Source organism: Staurois parvus, unplaced genomic scaffold (assembly GCF_062004578.1).
Source record: "Staurois parvus isolate SC_StPar_1 unplaced genomic scaffold, SC_StPar_1.0 ptg000006l, whole genome shotgun sequence".
NCBI lineage: Eukaryota > Metazoa > Chordata > Amphibia > Anura > Ranidae > Staurois > Staurois parvus.
In genome coordinates, this window is record NW_028317802.1 from 10,849,526 (window position 1) to 10,875,841 (window position 26,316).

The 26,316-nt window shown below is 35.1% G+C and overlaps 1 protein-coding gene across 6 annotated transcripts in view; it reads right to left on the reverse strand.

Annotated features, from left to right (window-relative positions):
- The window catches only part of LOC149474329 (protocadherin gamma-A3-like), a 440,639-nt gene that overhangs the window by 379,325 nt on the left and 34,998 nt on the right, over positions 1-26,316 (reverse strand). The window contains exon 1 of one of the 6 annotated variants that reach the window (XM_089658060.1): positions 20,535-22,973. The exons of 4 other annotated variants lie outside the window; for them this stretch is intronic. In XM_089658060.1, coding sequence (XP_089514186.1) covers positions 20,535-22,967 — 2,433 coding nt within the window. In that variant the 5' untranslated portion in view covers positions 22,968-22,973. Of the gene's footprint in view, positions 1-12,848; positions 15,165-20,534; positions 22,974-26,316 lie in introns of those variants that run through there. One more of the 6 variants, XM_089658647.1, reaches the window with a different exon arrangement.

Below are 26,316 nucleotides of genomic sequence, written 5' to 3' on the forward strand. Positions count from 1 at the left end.
GGTTTAATGTGTCACATGTTCTCTTATGTTGATAAAGCTCCAATGTCTATTATGTCTTTTCAACCAAAAGATTGTATACATAACCAATTTTTTTTATTATGATTGATGTAAATTTTATTACAAAAAGAGAGAATTAAGAAATGCTGTATTTTTTTAACAGTTGAATACTTTTTTGGTTGCTTTCAAAACCCCAGAAAGAGGTTTATTCTTGATTTAGCATATAGGTAAGGGGTCACACAAACCTATTTTGTTTCAAAGCAACTGTGTATGGATCTTCTGTTATTGTAACTGGCAGTACAAGGAGGGTACACTGCTGTAATTTGGCACCTGTGGCTAAGGAGATTAGCCTCACAAAGTCTGAAGCAGTGTCATGTGGTAGAAGAACAAATAACAATATTTTCAATTAAAAAAAAAAACCTGTACAAATAAAGTAAAAAATGATTTATCCCTCCACTAAATCACTCCAAGTACAATATGTGAAGCTTTCCTCATTAGAATATAAAACTGACAAAGAAGGCCTCAATGACTGTGCAGTGAACAAGCATAGAACTGTTGGATTTTAAGTTTTAATTTCAAGAATACACTTATGATGTATTCATTTATTAGGTTTTAATCTCTTACTATAGGAAATATAACACTTAAATTCCACTTACCTCAATCAAACCATTGGATTGCATATCTTGATTTGAACTCACACTTCCAAGTGTTGAGTCATCAGCATCAATAAGATTATCTACAGGGACATTCTGGTCAGATTTTACATAGGTAAAGTCATTTTCAGTTGAATCCAGAGCCACACAAACATTGTAAGAATAAGGAAAAGGTCATGTTCCATCACTGTACATTGATAGTATTCTGGGATCAGATGGAGGATACAGACTTGTACTGAGAGATCCAAATATTGGTGTGTGTCTTGATCCTCTGCATCTTGATATAATGACCAGCATTACCTCACAATAAATAAAAAAGAAAGCAGTGCTAAGGCAACTACTAAATACAGTTGCAAACTTGTTTGAACATCTTCATTTATTTGATTGTTAACTTTAGGAGCCACCTGCTGGAAACTGTCTCCGACAACAAGGCTTATGGTCACAGTGGCTGAATTAGAGGGGACCTCATTGTCGTTCACCATCGCTACAATCTTGTGATTCATTACATCCTTTTCTTGAAAAACACGTAATGATCTAATTTCTCCAGTATTTTCATTAATTAAAAAATTGGATGGCTCCAGCAATTGTATGAAATGGTAAGACTGCCAAGAATTATGTCCAGAATCTGCATCCACAGCTACCATTTTTGTTATTAAAGAACCTGGCTCAGAGGAAAAAGGGACCATCTCAAACACAGGCTGACCACCACTTTCTGGTGATGGATATAAGATTTTTGGGGCATTATCATTCTGGTCCACTATACGAAGGGTAAATGTGGCATTGCCACTCAGAGATGGATATCCGCTGTCTTTAGCAGTAACTTGTATTTGAAACTCTTTGTCTTGCTCATAGTCAAATGTTTTCCGTGCATAGAGAACACCAGTCTCTGTATTGATTGATAGATAAGATGACACTGGGAGGCTTGATGTATTTACACAGAAGATTGAATAAGTAATTCTGGCATTTTTACCACTATCACGATCTAATGCTTGTATGCTGTATTTTGAGACTCATGGCAAATTGTTCTCTGGTACATAAGCAGCATAAGAAGACTTCTTAAATACTGGTGGATTGTCCTTAATATCTGATATGTCCAGCCTGATATGTCCAGTTTTTCTGCTGGAAAGTGGAGGAGATCCCCTGTCAGTAGCTACTATTGTTAAATTATAGGATGGCTGTTGTTCTCTGTCCAGAGTAGTCCTTGTAGCTATTCTGTAATACCTGTCAGATGACAATGTCAAGTCAAAAGGCACTGGTTGAGGTATCTGACAGTCAACTTCTCCATTGTCTCTAGAATCCTGATCATGAATTTCATTGAGAGCTATCATTGTGCCAACTGCGGACTCTTCAGGTATTGGAGAAGATAGTGAGCTAATATCTCAGGGGGATTGTCATTAATATCAACTACCTCAATGAATACTTTGCAATGAGTAACAGGATCTCCTCCATCCCTAGCTTGTACAGAAAGCTCATAGTTTCCTGCTTGTTCAAAATCTAAATGTCTGTTTACTTTAATATCACCATTTGTGGGGTGAATGATAAATATACCTGTGTGATGGACATTCCCTAATGTTTTGCTAAATGAATATGTGATCTGTGCATTGCCGCCTTCATCTTTATCAGTTGCATTTACAGTAATCACTGTAGTATTAGTTTGAATATATTCATTTACACTGACTTTGTATATATCTTTTAGAAATACTGGGAAATTATCATTAGCATCAGTTACAATGATTTTTAGTACAACAATACAAGATTTCACAGGATTTCCCCCATCTAACGCTGTTAGAGTTATTGTATGGATGTTCTGTGCCTCTCGATCTAAGGGTTTCTCTAACACAATTTCTGGATATTTGGTTCCATCTGGTCTGGATTTCTCAGTCACTGTAAAATGCTGATTGTCACTCAGCTTGTAGTTTTGCACAGAATTAATACCAGTATCTGGATCTTCTGCACTTTGTAAAGCAAATCCAGTTCCAACTGATGATGATTCTATAATTTGTAAAGTGATTATCTCATGGAAAAAGCTAGAAGAATTATCATTGATATCTTAAATTTCTATTCTGACTTTAAAAATGTTGAAGGGGTATTCAGTCACAGCATCAAAGGTTAGGGAGCAGGTAGCTGAAACCCCACATAGTGTCTCTCTGTCTATCCTGTCCTTCACATACAGATTGCCATTATCTAGGTTCACATAAAAATATTTATCTGAAACACGTGATACAATTCTCAGCTTTCTAGATAAGAGCTGTATACTATCTATTCCAAGATCCTTTGCAATATTTGCTATAACAGAGTCTTTCCTCATTTCTTTGACAATTGAATAATGAATCTGACCAAAGAATGAATGGCATAGGCAGGAAAATAAGAACGAAAATAATACTTGCCATTGGATTGCTTTGCATATCTGTGTTAGAGGTTTCATCTTAGCCAATCTCTAGTCTTTTAATGGTATTGTAATCCTATCAAGAAGAATTTGCATGGCAATAAATCCACTTGCTTATGGAGGAAAAAAAAAAGACTGCATAGCAGACTGTGCATGCATGTCAGTGGATCTTATGAAAAGGTCTCCTTCTTGGTAAAACAGTGGTGCTCCCAGGTAAAACTGGGGAACTGCAGCTCTTAAATATATACAGTAGGTATTTTCAATGTGTATTTTCTCATTAAACAAAGCTATTGCTACAAATTGCATGTTTCCCTAAGTCCTTTTATGGAACTAAAGGAGATCTAAAATTAAACCATAGACTAATTTAATAGTATCAGCATTGTAACAGAAATACGAAAAAATATTTATTTTTAACAATTCAGTAAAATGTCACTTGAAAAATCCCCTTTCATATTGTGAGTGCTGCCTATCTGCTGGTAATCTCTTTCCTCAAATTCCTGAATTCCCTACATGCTTTGCAGCTTCTCTTCTACTCGTTCCTTTGGTTTACTTTTGATTTTTAAGGACTAGCTATTCCTTGCACCTTGCTGCTTGCAAGAAGTGAAGATGTCACATGTCCTGTACTGACTGTGCCATCTGAAAATCCTCCTCATAAGCACCACAATAGTTGTACTTCATACAGCAGACTCTGTGACATTAATGGCACAACAGTGCATATTTGCAGGGAATAGTGAATATGTGTCATTGCAATCAAGGATTTAAATGTGCGACTTCAAAAAGTAGGTTCATATTTATAGCAGTAGACTAAAATAATTAAAATTCAATGTGGAAAAGAATATATGATTTTAAATTCTGACCATAGATACAATATACATCAGTATGACAACTGACAACAAAGAAATAAGATAACAAAGCCGTTGTCTTTACACTTTACTTTTCTTTTAAATCATTATGTTTTCAAGAAGACAAAAATAGGTATCTGAAAGAAATAATTACCCAGCATACATGTATTTTAAATTTCTTGTGCTATTATGAATTAATCATTATCTTCTCCCACCATTCACTATAAAAAATACAGCACTTTTCTTTAGCATGTTTATTGCTAATAAAAATATAATATGAACACGCTTGCTCCTTTAGTTTTTTTTTATATATAGGATGTTTGGTAGTCACATTAGAGGGTGAAAAGTTGCTAGCTTTTGCATATTGGTATATTTACCCAACCACTCCACACCTGTTTGGGGAGTGCTGTAGTCCTTTTTTTGGTCATTTTTGGCACATCTGATTTACAAAATAAAATCACCCAGATATTACATACACATCTAGTATGTTACCTATTTCCACATTTAAAAATTCTGAGTTGTTCAGTATAAAACAATAAATACAAAAGACACACATCTATGCAAACAAAAATTAACCCTAGTGGGCTATTTTTATGTCCATGTGTAAACTAAATTTTCCTGACTAGACCAGATTCTGAAGTTTTAATATGCACCAGTTTACTCAACAATAGCTCTTCAACTTCTTTGCATACCAAAAAGATTTTCATAATTACATAATTTTTCAGAAAATATTGGAATTTTACTTGGTTATTTGTTTTTAAAAATAGCACAGTGGCTAAACTGTTAGCACTTCTGCCTGGCAGTACTAGGGTTGTTGGTTCAATTCAAAACCATGGCACCACCTGCCTGGAGTTTTCATGCTCTCACTGTGCCTGCGTGGGTTTCCTCCGGGTACTCCGGTTTCCTCCCAGACTCCAAAGACACGCTGGTAGGTTAATTGTCTCCTTTCTAAATTGGCCCTAGTATATGTATGTATGAATGTGAGTTAGGGACCTTAGATTGTACAACCCTTGAAGGTTAGGGACTGATGTGAATATACAATATATATATGGAGCGCTGCGTAAATTGACGGTGCTATACAAGTACCTATAATAAATAAAAATACCCTAAAATAAGCTTTATTATAAGAAGATATCATGCTTTGCTGTCTTTTTTGCCTTCCTCTGGATCAACTGTGGTTATAGGATTATAACCTTTTTTTTTTTAATGGTTGAACTGGATGGACTTTTGTCTTTTTTCAGCCAAACCAACTATGTAACTATGTAAGAGAAATGGACAAAAATTGGATATTTTAGGTGGTTTAATTTGTACCTTTTTTGTATAAATAATACCATTGCAAATATTTGCATTAAATAATTTTCTGAATATCTAGAGCTCATGGTCTCTGAATGTGAGTTTTGTTATGCATGCCAGTCCAGGGCAAAGATGCCAAACTGCCCCCCCCCCTTTCCCATCATGATGTGCAAAGCTTAGAGAATCCTACAGCCAGCAGTCACTCGCTTTTCAAAATCACTGCAACTGTCACTAACCCTGTCAGCCTTGTAAAAGGAGGAAAGTGTCCCCATCCCTACAGTAAACCATTGTGCCCAGGACAGCTGACCCTCCTGCCCACCCCTTGTCCTGGCCTTGACTGGGAGAATTTGCAGTAGTGCCACCACAAACAGGTTAGATAAAAAAGATGAAACTTAATAAATAAAATATTTCTAGGCTGAAATTTACATATGCTAAAGCAGTGATGCAAAGGGTGGTGCATTGAAAATATTACAGTTAAACTAGAATCATGGCTGTAAAATCATTGTTCTACCCCTGGAATGTGCAGGCATATCTGCAGTGTAATGGGTGTGTGTACTGTACTGTATGTACATACAAACTTTGTGTGTGTGTGTGTGTGTGTGTGTGTGAGTGGGGGGTGGGGGGGTTATTTTTTAAAATGCACTTTTACCACTGGGGGTTGCTTAAGTTTTTGGGGTTTTTTTGCTTTTTTATTTTACTGCTTTATATGACGTTCTTTGTTTTCACCCTACTATTATATGATAGTACAGAGAAGGACAGGTTCTCTTCATAGAGACACCAGGGTTCTATCAATCCCTGATGCCAAATTCGCCTGTAACTATGCACATAGAACACATGGAATATCTAGACTGGTGTTTACCCAGCTTCTGCAGCTGGGATTTTAAAAGGTCTTTTGAATCATATTTTCCAGCTAGCAAAGGAATATTAGAACCTGGCATCATTATTGAAAGCAAACTTTCATCCCAAGCTTCATTTTCATCTGATTTTCCAAATCAGTAATGGTGGTGACAGTAAAAAGGTTATCAATAATCTCTCAGATTAGTTATTGATCAAGTCTCTGGGTTCCCCCATTGCACTATGCCGTCAACCAGAGATTTGCCTTGTTGACCGTAGAAAGGTAAATTCTGTGTTAATGGAAGATATCATCAAAATCCAAAAGGAGAACCTCAACAAGGTTTTAAGCAGTAGTGTAGAAATTACTCTTTTATTCCATGTCCAAAGTGCTTGAGGTGATTGTAGCCGTATTAGTGCATTTGCGACAGCAACAATTGAGTACTGTCTTTGATACTTTTTTTAATTTGCACTAACATATAATTTTGAGGACAAGCTTTCGGGGAGTGTCCCCTTCTTCAAGGTTTACTACATATAGTATAGTACTGCTTGGACCTTGAAGAAGGGGACACTCCCCGAAAGCTTGTCCTCAAAATTATATGTTAGTGCAAATAAAAAAAGTATCACGGACAGTACTCAACTGTTTCTATTCCATGTCCAAAAATGGAAGTATAAAAGTGAAAGTAGAACTGAAGGGAAATTGATATAATAATCATTATCAAAGACAGCACTGTCATAAAAGTTCCCTGTTAATGCTTATGCACTTGACAAAGCAGAGGGAAAGAGTGCTTCCATTACATTGTGTTATTGCTCCCTTCTATTAAGTGGCTACTCTTACTCCTTCCCCATAAATATGCCTTAGGACAAAAGTAGGACGTGGTGCTGTCTGATGTCATGCCATAAAAATCATCAGCAAGGTGTTCCTTTAACCTCTACCTAGTAAAACAGAGTGATGTATCCCTGAATATGTGCATGTGCACGAAACACGTTGGACGTTGCTACGTGCTGATGTCATGCTGCCGCTTCCGCTTCTGGGACTGGTGGGACTCTTAGTAAGTGAATGTCCCCAAATGGTAAATTTACACTCTGCTATACCTGTAGACTTGAGTGAATGGATTTAAGGAATTATAGAAGTTGATTTTATGAATAAATTACTGCACTATATACCATTTTCTGTAGCTCCAGTGTGGTTCCTCCTAGGCTTGATATATTGGTGGTGCTGGGGGCCCCATATGCGAGTGGAGGACTACAATGTGGATAGATTTCCCATACTGTGCACCCTGCCTGTGCTAAAAAGTTGCTGCTGCTTAATACCTGATGAGTAGAGATGAGCGAATTATTCAAAAATTCGATTCGGTTGATTCGCCGAATTTGCGGAATAAATTCGATTCGATGCGAATTTATTCGCTGCGAATTTAACTTATTAAAAGGGTTTCTAGGCTTCAGAGAGCCTTTATATTAGTGCAGAACACTGTACCTTTAATTTAAATGCCCTTGGAGTCTGCTGGGGAAGAGAAATAATACTGTCAGTCAGTATGACATGCAGATGAGTGCCGTCGATCTTAGAATCACCGCACACTTCACTCATTTGGGCAGTCACGGGGCACGACGAAGAAGATGAAGAAGAAGATGAAGAAGAAGAAGAAGAAGAAGAAGAATGAAAAGAAGAAGAAGAACAATGAAAAGAAGAATGAAAAGAAGAAGAAGAATGAAAAGAAGAAGAAGAAGAATGAAAAGAAGAATGAGAAGAAGAATGAAAAGAAGAATGAAAAGAAGAAGAAGAAGAATGAAAAGAAGAAAAAGAAGAATGAAAAGAAGAATGAAAAGAAGAAGAAGAAGAATGAAAAGAAGAAGAAGAAGAATGAAAAGAAGCATGAAAAGAAGAAGAATGAAAAGAAGAAGAAGAAGAATGAAAAGAAGCATGAAAAGAAGAAGAAGAAGAATGAAAAGAAGAAGAAGAAGAATGAAAAGAAGAAGAAGAATGAAAAGAAGAAGAAGAAGAAGAAGAAGAAGAAGAAGAAGAAGAAGAAGAAGGAGAAGAAGAATGAAAAGAAGAATGAAAAGAAGAAGAATGAAAAGAAGAAGAAGAAGAATGAAAAGAAGAATGAGAAGAAGAATGAAAAGAAGAAGAATGAAAAGAAGAATGAAAAGAAGAAGAAGAAGAATGAAAAGAAGAAGAAGAATGAAAAGAAGAATGAAAAGAAGAAGAAGAAGAATGAAAAGAAGAAGAAGAAGAATGAAAAGAAGAATGAAAAGAAGAATGAAAAGAAGAAGAAGAAGAAGAATGAAAAGAAGAAGAAGCAGAATGAAAAGAAGAAGACAGTTCTCTGACAGTTCCTTCACATTTACAGCGGTTGAAACATTGTATCTATTTGTTTCCGAATAAAAACATCTGTATCCTAAATGGAAACAAATAGATACAATGTTTCAACCGCTGTAAATGTGAAGGAACTGTCAGAGAACTGTCAGAAATAGCGGAGCTCTCTGCAGGGACACTTTTTGCCGGCTGTAGAAGGGATGAAAATCGGCCGATCGGGAAAAATTCGATTCGTGCATCCGAAGTTTGCTAATTTTCGGATTCGGTGCGAATCGAATTTTTCCTAATATTCGAAACGAATTCCACTTCGCCAAGTTCGATTCGCTCATCTCTACTGATGAGTGTACAAAGGTGGTGGTATGGAGCACCACACAGTAATATATTTGAACTGTTGGATGAAAACTACACACGGACAATTTTTGTTATTATTTAGTCACATGTTAATGGGACCTTTTATGCACTTTTTAAGTCAAATTTTTGTTGGTAATTTTTTTCATATGTATAATATTTACACTTTGGATTTTGATTAGAAGATTGTTAGATTATTTTTGATCACTTAGGAGCTGCACTTTTGTTTTCACATACATTTTAAGTATATTTGCAAATTAGACCAGTTAAAAAAAAATTGTGCGTTTGCGTGGTATGGGTCTAGACATAATGGCTGTGTCTTCCCTGCAGCTCAGCAGCGTGCGTGAGTAATGAAAATACCAATGGGTCTCCAGAACTCTTTTCTTTTGGTTAAACAGCAATGCTCTGAGGCTAAATTATGAAACTGCAGTCTTGCAGTTCAAAAGTAAAGTAAATTACATTTTTCACTTTTATTTGTTAAACATCTGAATTTTTTTTCTTCCTATTACCATAAAAATTTAACTAATTACAGAATGCATCAGTTTGGTGTAGATGTTTGAAATATTAAAACATGTCTAGTTAATGAAGTATATCTACATCTTGTCCTTGTGATATTTATAATGAAGTACACAGATAAAATCTTCCAATGATTTGTACATTGTAAAGCATGTTAACATATAAAATCTAAATATAACAAATATATAAATGTAAGGGGGGCCTTTAGTAAAAGTAAAATCATAATATCCTATTGAGACTTGTCTGTTGCATCAACACACACGCAATGCAAGTAATGTGACATGTTAATTTGCACTGCGTTCCTCAGTCCTTTAATTTTGAATGAGCTGCCAACACACAAGAACAGACAAAAACAGATATACTGCATTTGTTTCTGAAGCAGCGCACCACAACTCAGATTAGTGTATTACCTTGTGTTGTTGTGCTCTGCAATGCATATGCATTGGGGTGAATTTCCTTAGGTTATTGGGATTTGAAAATTAATGGCATCACAACACTCTAATGTATGTAATGCACATTGACTTGTGTTGTTACAATGCACTGTTTTGGTCCTAGGAGGTGAGGATTAACCCCACTAATAATGCAGAGAACTCTCCTACTCTGCTGTCTCCTTATATGCAACAGCATGGCCCAATATATTTGTTTATTACACTGATACACTACACAGTGAATTGTAACTTTTTCTTTTAGAAATATTGGCAACTACATATTATAAAGGTGATTAATCTACAAGAGTCAATGCTGGTTAAATTCAAGAATAGTGGTTGATTTACTATAAAAGTAGAGGCTGCTCATTTAGAAAACGTAATGTTAGCTTTGCACAGATAGTCAAAGTGAACACAGTTTGTAATTATTCTTATTTGTGCTATCACTAAATAGCACTTTCCTTTACTTTACTCCCTAGTTTGGGGCATCTATGCCAAAAAAGGACATCTAAAATGTCATGCTATATTGTCACTATGATTTTCTTACATGGGTGTATTCATCTCCCAATTTACAATAGAACATACCCATGGTGAAGGTGAAGGACAAAGGTTGATCACCAACAACGTTAAACACTATATTTATACAGAAATGAGCCCAAAAGAAACCCCTTTCTTTTGCTAAGTAACGTCTCAATAATTTAATTCAGGTTTAGCATTTTTAGTAAAAATAATGAATTGCATGGTGAAACAAACACTGCTGGCTTAGAATAATAATTACTCATGCAGAAATTCACCTCCTACATAAAAGTTGCTGTTCGTGGAGGAGGCCTGCACACAATCTAGAAACCAGTCAAAGTAAAGGTCTTCTATATAAAGGCTGATTTACTAAAGGAGTTTAGAATCTTCACTCAATAAATTGGGTGAATATTGACTTCAGTTATTCAAAAAATAGAATCCCTGTTCACTTTGTATATTCACTACAATGTGAATAAAATAATTGAAATTATTAAATAATTTAAGTAATTAAGTAAATATTTCAATTTATTGAGTGAATGTTCTCACCTTGTTTAGTTTAACAGCTCGAATGCTTAGCTTTTCTTTTCTGGATGCTGGAGTGTCCTTAGCGCTAATTTTCACAGAGCTCCTGCAGATTCACTATTCTTCATCCTTGCATATTTATGTCTGAATTTACCTGGGTAAAGTTGTTTGCAACCATAATGCATGGTCTTTGAACTATGGCTATCAGATGTATTATGGCATAGAAGGTGGCTGTTAAAAAAGCCAACCCCCTAACTAGGGGGACACAGAACAGCCATAGTATCAGTGTATTGAAGCTGTAAGGAATAGATAGGGAAAGCTAACAAACTGTAGGGACAGATAAGATCAGTTAGAAATGGGATGTAATTTTAGTTTTATGTTGGCAGAGACTTTTTTAATTTGCTGCTAACAATCTGTTTGTAGAGCTGCCTTTTTTAAAATTTACTAATTTTATAGATGATATTACAAGTTAACAAGAGCTTGGGTTATACAGGTGTGACTACAAAGAGTACAATGTGGAAGCGTCGCACAATTCCAATATATAAAATTATACAACTTGGTAGCTACACAATCAAAAAAACAAAAGAATAAAAATCTTATGCTATCTCTGCAGATTGGTGGCTAGGTTAACTCATAATGAAGAGGGTCTGAGGGCTTCAGCATCAGTGTTTGAAGTGCTTGCAGAAAATAGAGAAAGTATGGAGGGATATCATAATACTGGGAAGGAGGGAAATAGAAGAATTGGGTAGGAATTGAGCCGTCTAGTCCTGAGCTAGTGAGGAACTGCCCGCTATGTCACATGCTATAATTTAATTTTGCAACACATCCCCATGTGAACCTCACACAATTTTAAATCTATCAGGAGGTATTGCATACGTTAGCTGTAAGCATCTTTATCATGTCTTTAATTTCCTTATGTGGGCCACACATTGGAGAGCAGTTGGAAGAAAGCTTTGTTTCTATCTTGAGAATATTAGATAGTGTGCTGCTGTAAGAATGTGGGGGAAAAGCCTTTTTAAGATTTTTATGAATCTCCTAAGATCAAGTAGACGGTGAGTGGATTGATGGGCATAAATCCAACAATTTAGAGAGAAAGACATTAACTTCACGCTAGAAAGGGAAGATCCCTGTGAAAGTCATTATTATATAATATAAGAGTCCACAGCTGTAGAGTATCTCTAACATGAATCATTTGCAGCATGACAAATGATGAGAAGCTGTTTTGGGATGTGGTATTAATGCATGATAATCTTACAGTATAGTCAATTGTGCAAATTGAGCTTCTTTGTGCCCAGATGATCTTCGGAGCTGCCCTTTTTATTACCACTGTAGAATTTGAAAGAGATAAAAAAAATCTAAACCATTTCACCTCCACTACACCGCGCTATACCTATAATAAACATAAAAGTTAGGCATACATCAGTTAGGCCTAATATCCATAATTAAAATTGTCCTTGTGTTGGCCAATTTGACACTGCTGTATCATCTGTGGTATTTTAATTTGCATAGCAAAATCTCAAACTGTGTCCAGTATTTGTTTACCTAGTCTTGATTTCCACTCTATGGTACTTTTATTTATTTTTTGGCATTGTTACATGTCTTCCTTGACAGTGCCCAGTTTCCCATGCCTGTTTGGACAAAAGCTTTTTGGTTGAACTCACTGGACATATGTTTTTTTCAAATTATTTTACCATACTGCAGAATATTTATCGTTTATAAGATTAAGAATTTTCCTGGAGACACAGTTAAAAATAATAAGATATTCTCCCAAAACATGAAAGCAGTAATTGAAAAGCAAGAAGTCTTCACAAAAATGTCATAATAGATATGCAGTAAATCAATCAGAGATCAATATCAACAAACCTATGTCCCAGACTCTGAATATCAGAAATAAATATGAATTACAGCTTAACTCCAGGCACAAAAACTCTTGTTCTGATATATTCCTCAATAGCCACAGAAGCTATAAATCCACTTTGTGTGCATCAAACACCTTTATAAACCCAGAAATTACCATAAAAAAGTAGCAGCGACATCATCATTGCTCTGTACATAGCCTGGACATGTCAGCTTACAGATACACATTTTTGTAGAGTTTTGGTGCAAATTATATATGTTTATTTAGATCATACTCCTAACATTTAAACATGATACAGGCCGTGTTGTAGAAAAAAGATAATGTAAGAAGAGCAAATGACTCACCTGTTCTATATTGTTGGCAGTCAATGGTTGTTTTAGACTTTCATTTCCAAGTCCAGAATCACCTGTATCAATTAGACTTTCCACAGGGACATTTTGACTTTGTGGCACATAAGTAAAGTCATTGTCTGCTGAATCCAAAGCCACACAAACATTGTATGAGTAGGGTAGGGATAAGGTTCCATCACTATACATGGAAAGCACTCTGGGATCTACAGGTGGGTAGAGACTTGTACTTAAAGATCCCAAGGTTGGCAATGGTTTAGACTCTTTGCATTTTGATATGATAAATACTGTTATAGTTACCATAAATAAAAAGGAAATTATTGCTAATGCAACAACTAGGTACATCTGTAGGTTTGTTTGGTGATATTCATTTGTAGTTTGATTACTAACTTTGGGAACCACCTTTTGAAAATTGTCAGCAACAAAAATACTGATTGTGACTGTAACTGAGAGAGAGGGGATTCCATTGTCCTTCACCATCACAACAATCTTGTGATTCAATACATCCTTTTCTTGAAAGACACGCAATGTTCTAATTTCACCGGTGGATTTGTCAATGATAAAGTAAGATGGTTCTGACAAGAAATAGTAAGACAGCCAAGCATTATGTCCAGAGTCTGCATCCACTGCAACCACCTTTGTTACTAAAGAACCTTGCACAGAGTAAAATGGGACAATTTCAAACCCCGATGACCCACCAAGTTCATGTGATGGGTACAAGATTTGTGGTTTATTGTCATTCTGATCCACAATATGAATAATTACTGTTGTATTGCTGCTTAAGGGTGGATATCCTTTGTCTCTTGCAGTTACTTGTATTACAAACTTATTGTGCTGTTCATAATCAATGGATCTTTGGGCATACAGAGTTCCACTGTCTATATTGATGGACAAAAAGGAAGTCAATGAAGGCTCCTCTGTGCCAACAAAGGAGATTGTGTATGTTATTTTAGCATTGTCTCCCATATCAGGATCTGAAGCTTGGATACTATATATTGAAGATCCTGGTACATTATTCTCAGATACATAAGTAATATATTTAGACTTTGCAAATACTGGTGGGTTGTCATTTACATCTTGTATATGCAATGTGATGGTTCTTCTGTCTGAAAGTGATGGGGTTCCTCTGTCAGTTGTTACAATAGTGATGTTATAACTAGATACTTTCTCCCTATTCAGAGAGCTTGCTGAAACAATGCTGTAAAATCTCTTTGATGACAGTTTTAACTCAAATGGAACCTTTTCTAGAATATGACAGTCAACCTCTCCATTTTCTCCTGAATCAGCATCATCAGCTTGAATTAGAGCTATTACTGTTCCAGGTTCAGAATCCTCAGGAATTGGAGAACACAGTGAGGTAATAGAAATCTCAGGAGTATTGTCATTCTCATCCAAAACCTCAACTAACACTTTACAATGAGAAACAAGACCACCTCCATCTTTAGCTTGAACAGACAGTTCATATTTTTGTATACTTTCAAAATCTAAATCCCTAATTGTTTTTATTTCACCGTTGGAAGGGTCAATACTAAAAAAGCCTGTAAAATGTGTACTTTTTGAACTTTTACTAAAAGAATAGGTGATGTGTGCATTGGCTGCTTCATCTTTGTCAGTTGCCTCCACTTTAATTATTGTAGAATTTACTGGGGTACTTTCACTGACCCTGACATTATACAAGTCTTCAGTAAATATAGGTGTATTATCATTGGCATCAATAATAACAACTTTAACTAGGGATGTGCCAGATTTAACAGGATTTCCCCCATCCATAGCTGTAAGAAGGAGTTCATAAATATTTTGTGTCTCTCTATCTAAAGGTTTCTCCAATACAATTTCTGGAAATGTACTCCCATCTGGTCTGATTTTCTCAGACAGTGTAAAATAATGATTATCACTGAGCTTGTATTTTTGCACAGAATTAATTCCAATATCAGGATCATCTGCACTTTGTAAAGAAAACCTTGTACCTGGAGATGTAAATTCAAACATTTCCACAATGTTTGTATTTTGAAAGAATATTGGAGCATTATCATTTATATCCTGAATTTCTACAGTGACATTGAAAAATTGTAAAGGATTTTCAACAACAGCATCAAAGGTTAGGACACAGATAACTGCTGATCCACACAGTGTCTCTCTGTCTATCCTGTCCTTCACATACAGATTTCCATCAAATAAATTCATATAAAAAAAATTATCTGAAACACGTGATACAATTTTCAGTTTTCTAGATAAGAGCTGATTAACATCTAAGCCAAGATGATCTGCAATATTTCCTATAACAGAGTCTTTTCTCATTTCTTCTGCAATAGAAAAATATATCTGACCAGAGACTGAATGACACAAGCAAGAAAAAAAGAAGAGAAGTGCTACTTGCCACCTGATTCCTTTGTATGTTGGTGTATGTTGTTTCATCCCAGTCATTTTTATATACTGTAATTCTTGCAGAAGTGATAATCAAGTGAACTAGAATAGATGTGCTGAATTGTTCAATGTAAGAAAACAGCTGCACTCTGTAGTGAGAATCCAGAAAATGGTTGTATTTTCTCTTGCAGGTCTGCACTGTGTGTGTCAATTGGATCTCCAGTTCTGTAAATTTCTCCTTAATGGTTAAACAGCGGCGCTCTGAGGCCAAATTAAGGAACTGCAGCACTAAAATATTTGAAACAACCATTTTCACCTTCAAATGTGTGCCTGTACCATTGTAAATATAAATTTGTATTGTATTTTTTAATGGGTATACTTGGATAATGCAATTCTGTGAATTAAAGTTTCCATAAATTAAAGCATTTCTCATGCAAAAATAGTAATTAGATGAAAAACTACAATCCAAATAAAATCAATAGACAATTAATTAAATGCAATATTTAAATTTCTATAAATGTTACTTTTCATATAAATAATACTTATATATAAAAGTGCAGCACTATAAACGCACAATCTATTTACTATATATAGTATCTGCTAGCACTCAAGGTATAGGCAACAAACCCAACGCAAACATGTACAGTATATATAAAATGTAGCGCTATAAACGCACAATCTATTTACTAGTAAAGGTGAAGTAATAAATATGATAAATATATGTTAGGTCACTTTGTATATTCGAAGGTATATATAGAGAAGATAAAGTGCCAAACAGTGCAAAAAGTGCAATAAAGTGAATCAAGTAATGTCCGTAATACAATATAGTATTGAATATCATTTAGCAAATATCAACTGATAATTGTCCTTATATAGATCAAATGCAATGTAGCCAAGTGCAAAGTGCATGTGTGCAAATATTCATGAAGGGGATCCACCACCTTGGATGGATGTACACTCACCAGAGAGTAAACATTAATAGGCTTCTGTTTTAAGCTGTCACATCTAGAGGTGAAGAGGCAGCCAAGGGGTTAGTCCTACTGCTTCATCCGTAAAGAGATGGGGAGAGTGTCCCTTGTCCTGGGAAAAAATAGCTTAACTACAGGATCCAGAAATGTTAATATAGTGTAGTATTTATTATTTTGAAAATTGTATCACAAACAGATAAAATTCCTCGTGGAGTATAGTTAAAACAAATACCAAGATGGCCACTGCTCCATCCTTCAGCAGCGGCGGCGTGACATCAGTAATGTAGGCTTCACCCACAATGTAGGCTACATTGCTGATGTCACGCCTCCGCTGCTGAAGGACGGAGCAGTGGCCATCTTGGCATTTGTTTGAACTATACTTCACGTGGAATTTTAGCTGTTTGTGTTACAATTTTCAAAATAATAAATACTATACTATATTAGCATTTCTGGATCCTGTGGTTGAGCTATTTTTCCCAGGACAAGGGACACCCTCCCCATCTCTTTACAGATGAAGCAGTAGGATTAACCCCTTGGCTGCCTCTTCACCTCCAGATGAGACAGCTTAAAACAGAAGCCTATTAATGTTTACTCTCTGGTGAGTGTACATCCGTCCAAGGTGGTGGATCCCCTTCATGAATATTTGCACACATGCACTTTGCACTTGGCTACATTGCGTTTGATCTATATAAGTACAATTACCGATTGAAATTTGCTGATTGATATTCAATACTATATTGTATTACGGACATTACTTGATTCACTTTATTGCACTTTTTGCACTGTTTGGCACTTTATCTTCTCTATATATACCTTCGAATATACAAAGTGACCTAACATATATTTATCATATTTATTACTTCACCTTTACTAGTAAATAGATTTTTATATATACTTTTATATATACTGTACATGTTTGTGTTGGGTTTGTTGCTGGCAGCTACTATATATTTATTCTCATTTAGCGCTCGCTTGCATATTTTGATTATATAAATAATATTAATAATGTTTGTGCAAGTTTACAGGCCAAGCAGAAAAATATTTTAAAAACTCTGAATGTTACTTTCAATAGTTTTATATACTCATGGCCTTGATACTAAAAAAATCAATGTATTCATTACAGTTTCAGGACACAAAAGAAGGATTCTATTCAGCAAATACAGCAAATGTGCTTAGCTTTATCTAATTTGTGTGTACTCTCTTGTAGAATAAACTCACACACCTCTATACAGGATCAGTAGTAGGGCAGTAGAAGCATTCCCTCTAAAACCTATACTGTGCAAATTCCACCTTCTCTTCATCCTGTAGCAACATCAAATTCTACCCATTAAGGAAGGTTTGAATCTGATTGGTAGCTATGACAAAATAATTTTTTCACATTTGGGTTTTCCTGTCTAAAAAATAGCACAGATGGTGTTCCAGCATCACCAGCAGATATATTCCAGGGTCAAAATGGTAAGTGTAGACTGAGATAGTTACAGCAAAGTTTGGATGAAAATCAAAACTACTGAGGAGGTAGGCTAAGCTCTCTGTATACATTTCAAGATTAAATTTAAATTTTGGCTGGTGTAGTTTTAGCCACATTGTAAAGTCTTTATGCACATTTGAATATTTAAATGGTTAAAAGGCCATCTTCTTATTGTGAGGTGTAACTTCAAACATGAGGTTAGCATACTGCATTCCACATATAGAAAACACTAAAACAAGGTATATAGCAATATCACCCATTAACATATGTTTTGTCATTAACTTTGAACTTAGTAAAGTTGATATGATATTATTATTATTGTAGAAGCAGTAAGATCAATCACATCCCAATTCACGATATAATTAAGTTTAGACTGCCACTCGTTATCTTCAGTTATTTAAAATCAACTTGATTTCATTTTATTACTTAAAATAATTTATTTCAAATACTAAAAATACAAAAAATTTGCACACACGAAGCCTTAATAGAATTTTCTGTAAACACATACTTTTACATACAGTATACTGACCGTAGATCTGTCAATCTTTACAGTTCCTAATGTTGAAATTAAAGGTAAGTAAAAGTTAAAGTTAAGGATAGTAAAACAATGTAAATTAAAACTTAAATTGTTACTTACTACGTGCAAAAATAACTCTAAAAAATTATTAGTAATTCTAGCAAGAGCAAACATTAACAGATATTCTAGAAATGAAAATACCACAACAGCTTAACTTCTCATTTTGTGTATCTAACCCTTTTTATTAGAAAATGTATTTGTTACACAAAAAAAAAAAATTGCAAAGATGGAGATGGTGATGCTTCCTTGAGGGCCTCACCCCCTTCATTTGATAATTCACACAGAACGAACTAAAGTATAAATGCAAACACCAGTGCATAAAAAAAAGAACAACCAACGAAGTCCAAATACAATAAACCTATAGGTAAAGAAGAGGACATCTACAAGGTTTAATAATATGAAAGCAAACACTGCTGACAAGCTATTACCAAGAATTGTTTGGTGTGAATGCAAAATGGCCATGCATAACAGTGCACGGGTATTATTACTTTTCTATTCATGTTTTTAGAGTTCATACACTTTTGCATCATTCAATATAATTTATATGAAGAAAGTGTTGCTTTCCTCTGTAGTATTATTACCTTCTGGAGTTAGTTCCCCTGAAATACATACTGACTTGTTGCTGTATATTTCAATCGAAGAATTTAGCAGCAACATGTATTATTTTTTACTACAAGGTAAGAAGGTATATAGCGTGGAGCTACTACCCTTATGAAAACAGCACTTATTAAAACATTAAATTTTGTTAGGCCCTTAATTTGTAAAGCAAAAAAGTCCAACTCCTAAAGTAATAAATCCAAACTATCCAAAAGTTAAAGATCATAAAAATGAAAGTCCTATGTCAGACTATACAACTAATATACAACAATCCAGATTATTAGGTCATTAATTATTTTTTTATTTTGTTATTTTTTTTTGTCAGTATAAATCTCTGCTTGTCCCACGCATATTTGGATCAATTTACTGACTGACTTAGTGACTCACTACCTCTGTTGGAAGTCTATTTCAAGCATCAACTGTTCATTGTTGTAAAACAATACTTTCTAAGGTTAGTATTGAACTTTCCTCCTACTAGTTTCAGCTCATGTCCCCGTGTTCTTGATCTTGGCCTCAAATTGAAAATACTGCCCTCCTTAACCTTATTCATCCCTTGATGTATTTAAAGGTTTCAACCATGTCTCCCCTTTCCCTTATTTCCTCCAGACTGTAAATATTAGGTTCCTGCAATCTGATATGTTTTATCCCCCAGACCTTTCAGCAGTTTTGTTGCCTGTTCAGGACTCATTCTATCTTATCAATATCTTTTTGTAAGCGAGGTCCCCAGAACTGGATGCTATATCCTAAGTAAGGTCTAGATAAAGATCTATATTATTATTATTATTATACAGGATTTATATAGCGCCAACAGTTTGCTCAGCACTTTACAATATAACGGGAGACAATACAGCAACAATACAGTTCAATACAAGAGGGATAGGAGGGCCCTGCTCCTTGGAGCTTACAATCTAGGAGGGAGGGGCTAGTGGTACAAAAGGTAGTAACTGTGGGGGACGGACTGGTTGGAAGAGTAGAAGATTCCATTATTAGCTGAGGGAATATATAAGGGAATCAGGAACTCCTTCCTCCTGTTGGTGACCCCTTTAATGATACACTCAAAAATTCTATTCGTTTTCCCACTGCATGGTCACACTGCCTATTTGGCAATCATCTGAAATAAGTACCCCAATCTTTTTCCATTGTAGTTTTAGTCAACACTGTACCCCCAATATTGTACTTTATTAAGAAATTGTTTTTTCCTAGCTGTATAATTTTACCTCTAGAAACATTAAACTTCAGTTTCAACTGCTTTGAACAAACTTCCAGCAATGCCAAATCATGTTCTGTGTTACAAACACCTCCAGGGATTTCAACCCTATTGCAAAACTTTGTGTCATCTTCAAACAGACATACCTTACCCACCACCTTTAGTTATATCACTTACAAACAGATGAAATAGAATAGGAACTAGTACAGAGTCTAGTGGTAAACCACTAGTGACTGGCCTCTGCTCTGAATGAATACCATTTACAACCACAAGTCACATACTGATGAAGTGACTTCACAGCTCCTCTTAGTGCCTAACATCAGCTGACACTAGGGATTTCAGAAGCAGTAAGGGAGTGCTGATAAAGTGAATATTGGGGGGATTTTACAAAGATACTGTCACCTATTTATTAAAAACAGAACAAAATATGATACATTAAATAGTGGCACCAATACCAGCAGTCAATTTTTAAATGTTAAATAAGGTATGGCTGATGACTTACCTGTTCAATACCTTTGGTGGTCAATGGTTCTCTTACACTTTCATTTCCAATTCCAGAATCATCAGTGTCAATTAAATTTTCCACAGGGACACTTTGATGTGGTGGAACATAGGTAAAGTCATTGTCTGCTGAATCCAAAGTCACACAGAAGTTATATGGGTAGGGGAGTGATAATGTTCCATCACTATACATAGACAGCACTCTGGGATCCATGGGAGGATACAAACTTGTACTAAATGAGGTTGTTGGGGATTTTGAAGCTCTGCACTTTGATATGATAACCACCATAATAGTTACAATAAATAACAAGGAAATCAGTGCTAAGGCAACTACTAAGTATAACTGCTGGTTTGCATCAGGATTACCATCATTAGCACGACTGGTAATTTTAGGAACCAATTGTTGAAAACTGTCTGCAACAACAAGACTTAAGGTGGTAGTAGCTGAGAGAGAGGGGGCTCCATTGTCCTTCACCATCACCACAACTTTATGATTTAGTACATCCTTTTCTAGAAAGGACCTTGATGTCCTGATTTCTCCAGTATGTTCACTAATGGTACAATAAAATGGTTCTGAGACTTGAATAAAATGATACGACAGCCAAGCATTATGTCCAGAGTCTTCATCCACTGCAACCACCTTTGTTATTAAAGATCCAGGTTCGGCGGAAAAAGGTACCATCTCAAAGATAGTTAAGCCATTTTCTGGTGGAGGGTACAGGATTTTTGGTGCATTGTCATTTTGATCCACTATTCGAATAATTAATGTGACATTGCTGCTCAGAGATGGTGACCCATTGTCTCTAGCAGTTACCTGTAATAGGAACTCTTTGTTTTGCTCAAAATCAAATGACCTCTGAGCATACAGAACTCCAGTCTCTATATTAATAGATAGATAAATGGATACTGGGGGATCTTCCATGTTTGCATTAAAAAGTGAATACATAATCTTAGCATTGTCACCAGCATCAGTATCTAAAGCTCTTACACTGTATATTGAGGCTCCTGGTAAGTTATTTTCTGGTACATAAGCTACATATGCGGATTTCATAAACACTGGTGGATTGTCATTAGTATCTGATATCTCTAATCTGATGGTTCTTCCACTGGAAAGTGAAGGAGATCCTCTGTCAGTAGCTACAACAGTTATGTTATAGCTAGAGATTTTTTCTCTATCTACAGCTTTTGTGGTAACAATCTTATAGAATCTGTTAGATGATAGAATTAACTCAAAAGGTACATTCTCTTTAATCTGACAGTCAACTTCTCCATTTTCCCCAGAATCTTGATCATGGACCCTTATTACAGCAATCACTGTTCCAGGTTCAGAATCCTCAGGAATAGAAGAGGATAATGAGGTAATGATTATCTCAGGAGCATTATCATTGTAATCTAAGACTTCTATTAGGACCTTGGCATGGGAAACAAGGCCTCCTCCATCTTTGGCTTGTATAGATAGTTCATAATTTTTTATTGTTTCAAAATCGATATCTTTATTTGTTTTTATTTCACCATTTGTAGAGTTGATGCTAAACATACCTGTATGATGAATGCTTTCTGAGCTTTTACTAAATGAGTATGTGACTTGTGCATTGGCGCCTTCATCTTTATCTGTTGCTTCCACTATGATTACAGTTGTGTTAACAGGAGCACTTTCATTGACACTGACTTTGTACACATTTTGTGTAAATATAGGAACATTGTCATTGGCATCAGCAATAAGTATTTGGATTAGGGCTGTGCCAGATCTAAGAGGATTTCCCCCATCTAATGCTGTTAGAATGAATTCATAATTATTTTGTGTTTCTCTATCTAAAGATTTCTCTAATATAAGTTCTGGAAATGTACTCCCATCATCTCTTTTTGTCTCAGTCAGTGTAAAATATTGATTATCGCCAAGCATGTATGTCTGTATAGAATTAGTACCAATATCTGGATCTTCAGCACTTTGTAAAGCAAATCTGGCTCCTGGTAATGTAAGCTCAACAATTTCTATGGTAAATTTCTCATGAAAAAACACTGGAGCATTATCATTTATGTCCTGAATTTCTATATTGATATTGAAAAAATAGAAAGGATTTTCTACCATTGCATCAAATATTAGAGAGCAGGTAGCTGCTGATCCACATAATGCCTCTCTGTCTATCCTGTCCTTCACATGGAGATTTCCATTACCTGGATTCACATAAAAATATTTCTCTGAAACATGAGACACAATCTGCAGTTTTCTAGATGACAATTTGTTTAAATCTATTCCAAGATCATCTGCAATATTTGCTATAATAGAGTCTTTTTTCATTTCTTCCACAATGGAATAATGAATCTGACCAGAAACTGAATGACAGAACCAGGAGAACAGGAAGGAAAATAATACTTGCCATCTGATTCCTTTGCATGTCTTTAAGTGTTCTTTCATCTCAGGCATTATTTTCATAGAAATCTGTTCCAAAATCCTTTTGGGAAATATAATCCAGTGAAGTAATAAGGGTATACCAAATTGCTCAATCTGAGAAAATAACAGCAACCATGCTCGCTTTGTCTAGAAAGGATATTAAAAAAATCTTCCTAGCAAATCTGTGGTATGTTTCACAGAGGAAAACACTGGTGGAGCTCCAGTTCTGTACATTTATTGGTCAAACAGCGGCGCTTTGAGGCCAAACTTTGGAATTGCACTACTAAAGAAATAATTCCTTTTAAACAAGTTGCTATTATTTGTTCTAGTATTCTGTAATGTATTATATTTTAGCATGTATATTTCTTGAATACATGTCACACCTAATATTTAGTGTTGTATGTGAAAAAGTTTCAGTAGTTACAAAACAGAGCAAGAGTTTAAACTTATTTGATAAACATTGCCATAGATAAACATGTTTTAATCATAAGAGAAAAGTTTTTTTGTTCAACACTTAAATGTGGTTTACTTGATACATAAGATGCATGTGAATATAATGCATTATTTGAAAAAGACTCTAAATTTACAATATTCAATAACAACAATTACAAACTAGTTCTGCATCCTCATAAAACAGTTTATGAAGTAGCAGACATATATATTAAGGTTGCCTAAAGACAGCTTAAGATAATAGCAATCTGCAATATATCAACATCTGCTCCAATTTATTCTCTAGGGCTGCTGCTTAAAAAATAAATAATGTTTGGGGATTCTGAGTAATTTTCTCGTGAAAAATGCTGATTTTTACATGTAGGAGAGAAATGTCAGAATTGGCCTTATGGTTAAGTAGTTATAGAGAACACCATCAATCACCCAAAAATGCAGTCTAGCAGCAATTCCCCATACTAAAAAACAGAAGTGGCGGGCTACTGGAGACCAAAAAAATTATAATTTTTATATCATATATATGTTGATAAAAATCCATGTTTGACCATCCTATGGGTCTTCCCTACATTGTATGCAATGCAATCACATTACAAAATATAAAAGATTTCTAGAGTACTCCAATCAGCAGTCATTTTTCAAATGACTCAAACTCAATTTGATGATACTACGCTTATGTAAATAAAAGGACAAAAGTCACAAACACCACATTTGTTCTACATGTGTTCTATTGATTGTTGACAATACTTTATAGCTTCTTTAAAGAAGACACTTACCCATAAATCTCCATGTTTTAAAATCCTTTGTCAAAAAATGCAAATGCTTATTGGCTATTTCCCTAAATGTATTTGTTACGTGCACAAATATATTGTATAAACAAAGGATTTACCCATTGCTCTAATTTTTTTTTTTAATTAAAAAAGTTATTTCTTTCAAACATTATTTGCTCTTGTATGCACTTTTCATAAGCAGTTGGTGTTATAACTTCTCTGCTTAAACCTGCTCTTAAGTTTCAAAGCCTCCAATTCAACTTCCTCATTGCTGAAACTGTTCCTGCAAGAAAACGGCACTATTCAATTGATATTCCTTCAGTCGTTGATTTGGAATGGAAGTTACTTGCAACCAATAAATTGTCATTCAGTTTTCTATATAGTTTTCATAATCATATTTTGCTGCATAATTTCAAACTCCAAATACAGTATAGTTAGTAACGAGGATCTGAATGAAATCCTTCAATTTATTTTCAACTCTCAAATTATAATTATATCATTGTACACCAGACTTAACTCATTATGAGTAAGAAAGAATTCCAATAGATATAGTGCAAATATATTGTGTAATTATTTGCCTACAAATGGCCCTCTTTTCCTCCTAAAATTGTTGTACATCATTTGGTCTTTCTGGTGGGGGATACTCAAATATAATGCGTAGATATCCGACATTACCATCATAGTCCCCAGAGATACTTACATCTCATGCAACAGTGTCAACAGATGTGTAAGATCTCCCACATACAAAGTCTAATTAATCACAAGCAACTGAAGGACCTTCTCAACATATTCACTATTTTTTTTTTTTTTAGTCAAACTAACTTTATGTGAAACTATTGCTTTCCCAGTATGATCAGTTACTGGCTTAATCTTTGGCAGCATACAGAAAACAGGAATATTAGGGTTAAGGACCTTTATAAATCCTACTGTGGTTCATCAATAATACCTTTCACCAGTGCCTTATCAATGAGCTGAAATAGTGTATTTTTGTCTTGTTGAAAGAAGAATCTTGGGGTTTTTATATACCAATCTCTACTTGCAAGTTTTAAGAAAACATTTTTATAATGTTGCTTGTTTAATATTACAATATTGTCATCCTTATCTGATGGCTTAATATCAGACTTTCTGAATAGGTGAAATTGTACGATGCACCAATGTTGAAATTAACCAACTCAAAATTCCCAACCATAATGGTAACACAAGTCTTAACCCCAGTATTGAAAGTTAATTGGAGGGACACTTTTAGAATTCACTGCCCACAAATAGCCTACAGCCACTGCTCAGCACCCTCAGCATCCTCATTTACAATATCATCAAATCATCTTTATCTGTCTCCCCATCTTCCAATAGCTCAGTTAAACAATATATTCTTCTTGTGCCATATCTGATCAACCCTTCAAACAATCCCTATGCTTCTTTCATAAGGGAGTTTTAACATCAATTTCTGATGGAATATGTGGATGTCTATTATCACATCTACCCCATATTGTAGATAATTCCCTATTCTACCTATACCAATATAAAAAACAGTAAAACAAATAAGAAAAATGATTGCTCTTACTGAAAAGGCTTTGATGACACAAAGCCATGTACAAGACTAAATAATACTTTTAAGATTATAACTGGCTGCATACAGTAACTCAGAACACTGCAGAATTGACTAAAACAATATAGCTTTGAATAAAATATAATGTATAGCTATAATATCACAGGCATTAAAGTTTATAAACATATCTAAAATGCTAAAAAGGAAGATACAGTTCCTAGCTGCATAAAAGAACAAAACTGTAGACAGATCTATCAAAACTTAAAACAGATAAAACCAAGCAATGTTTCAAAGAAGACATAAAGTGTTACTAAACCCTCAACAGTAAAATCAGTCTGTATATGCAGTCAAGCATGCTTGTTACACTCACTGTGGCACCTAAGGGGTAATTCTCCGCATTGTGCAAAAAAGCTGTTTGATGCTGTCTTCTCTGATCCTTCCCTTCTTCTATTGTCCCTGAACCATCTCCTGATAAGGCAGAGTCTTTGGAGTCACTCTGCACATGCTCAGTTTGTTGTGTATTGCTAGAGAGTTTCTTTTCTTTGGGAGGGTGCATGTGATAAGCACAGGTCCAATCAGCACTGGCCAGACAGAGGGTCAGGGGTTATGCAGCCTCATGGGACAGTCATAG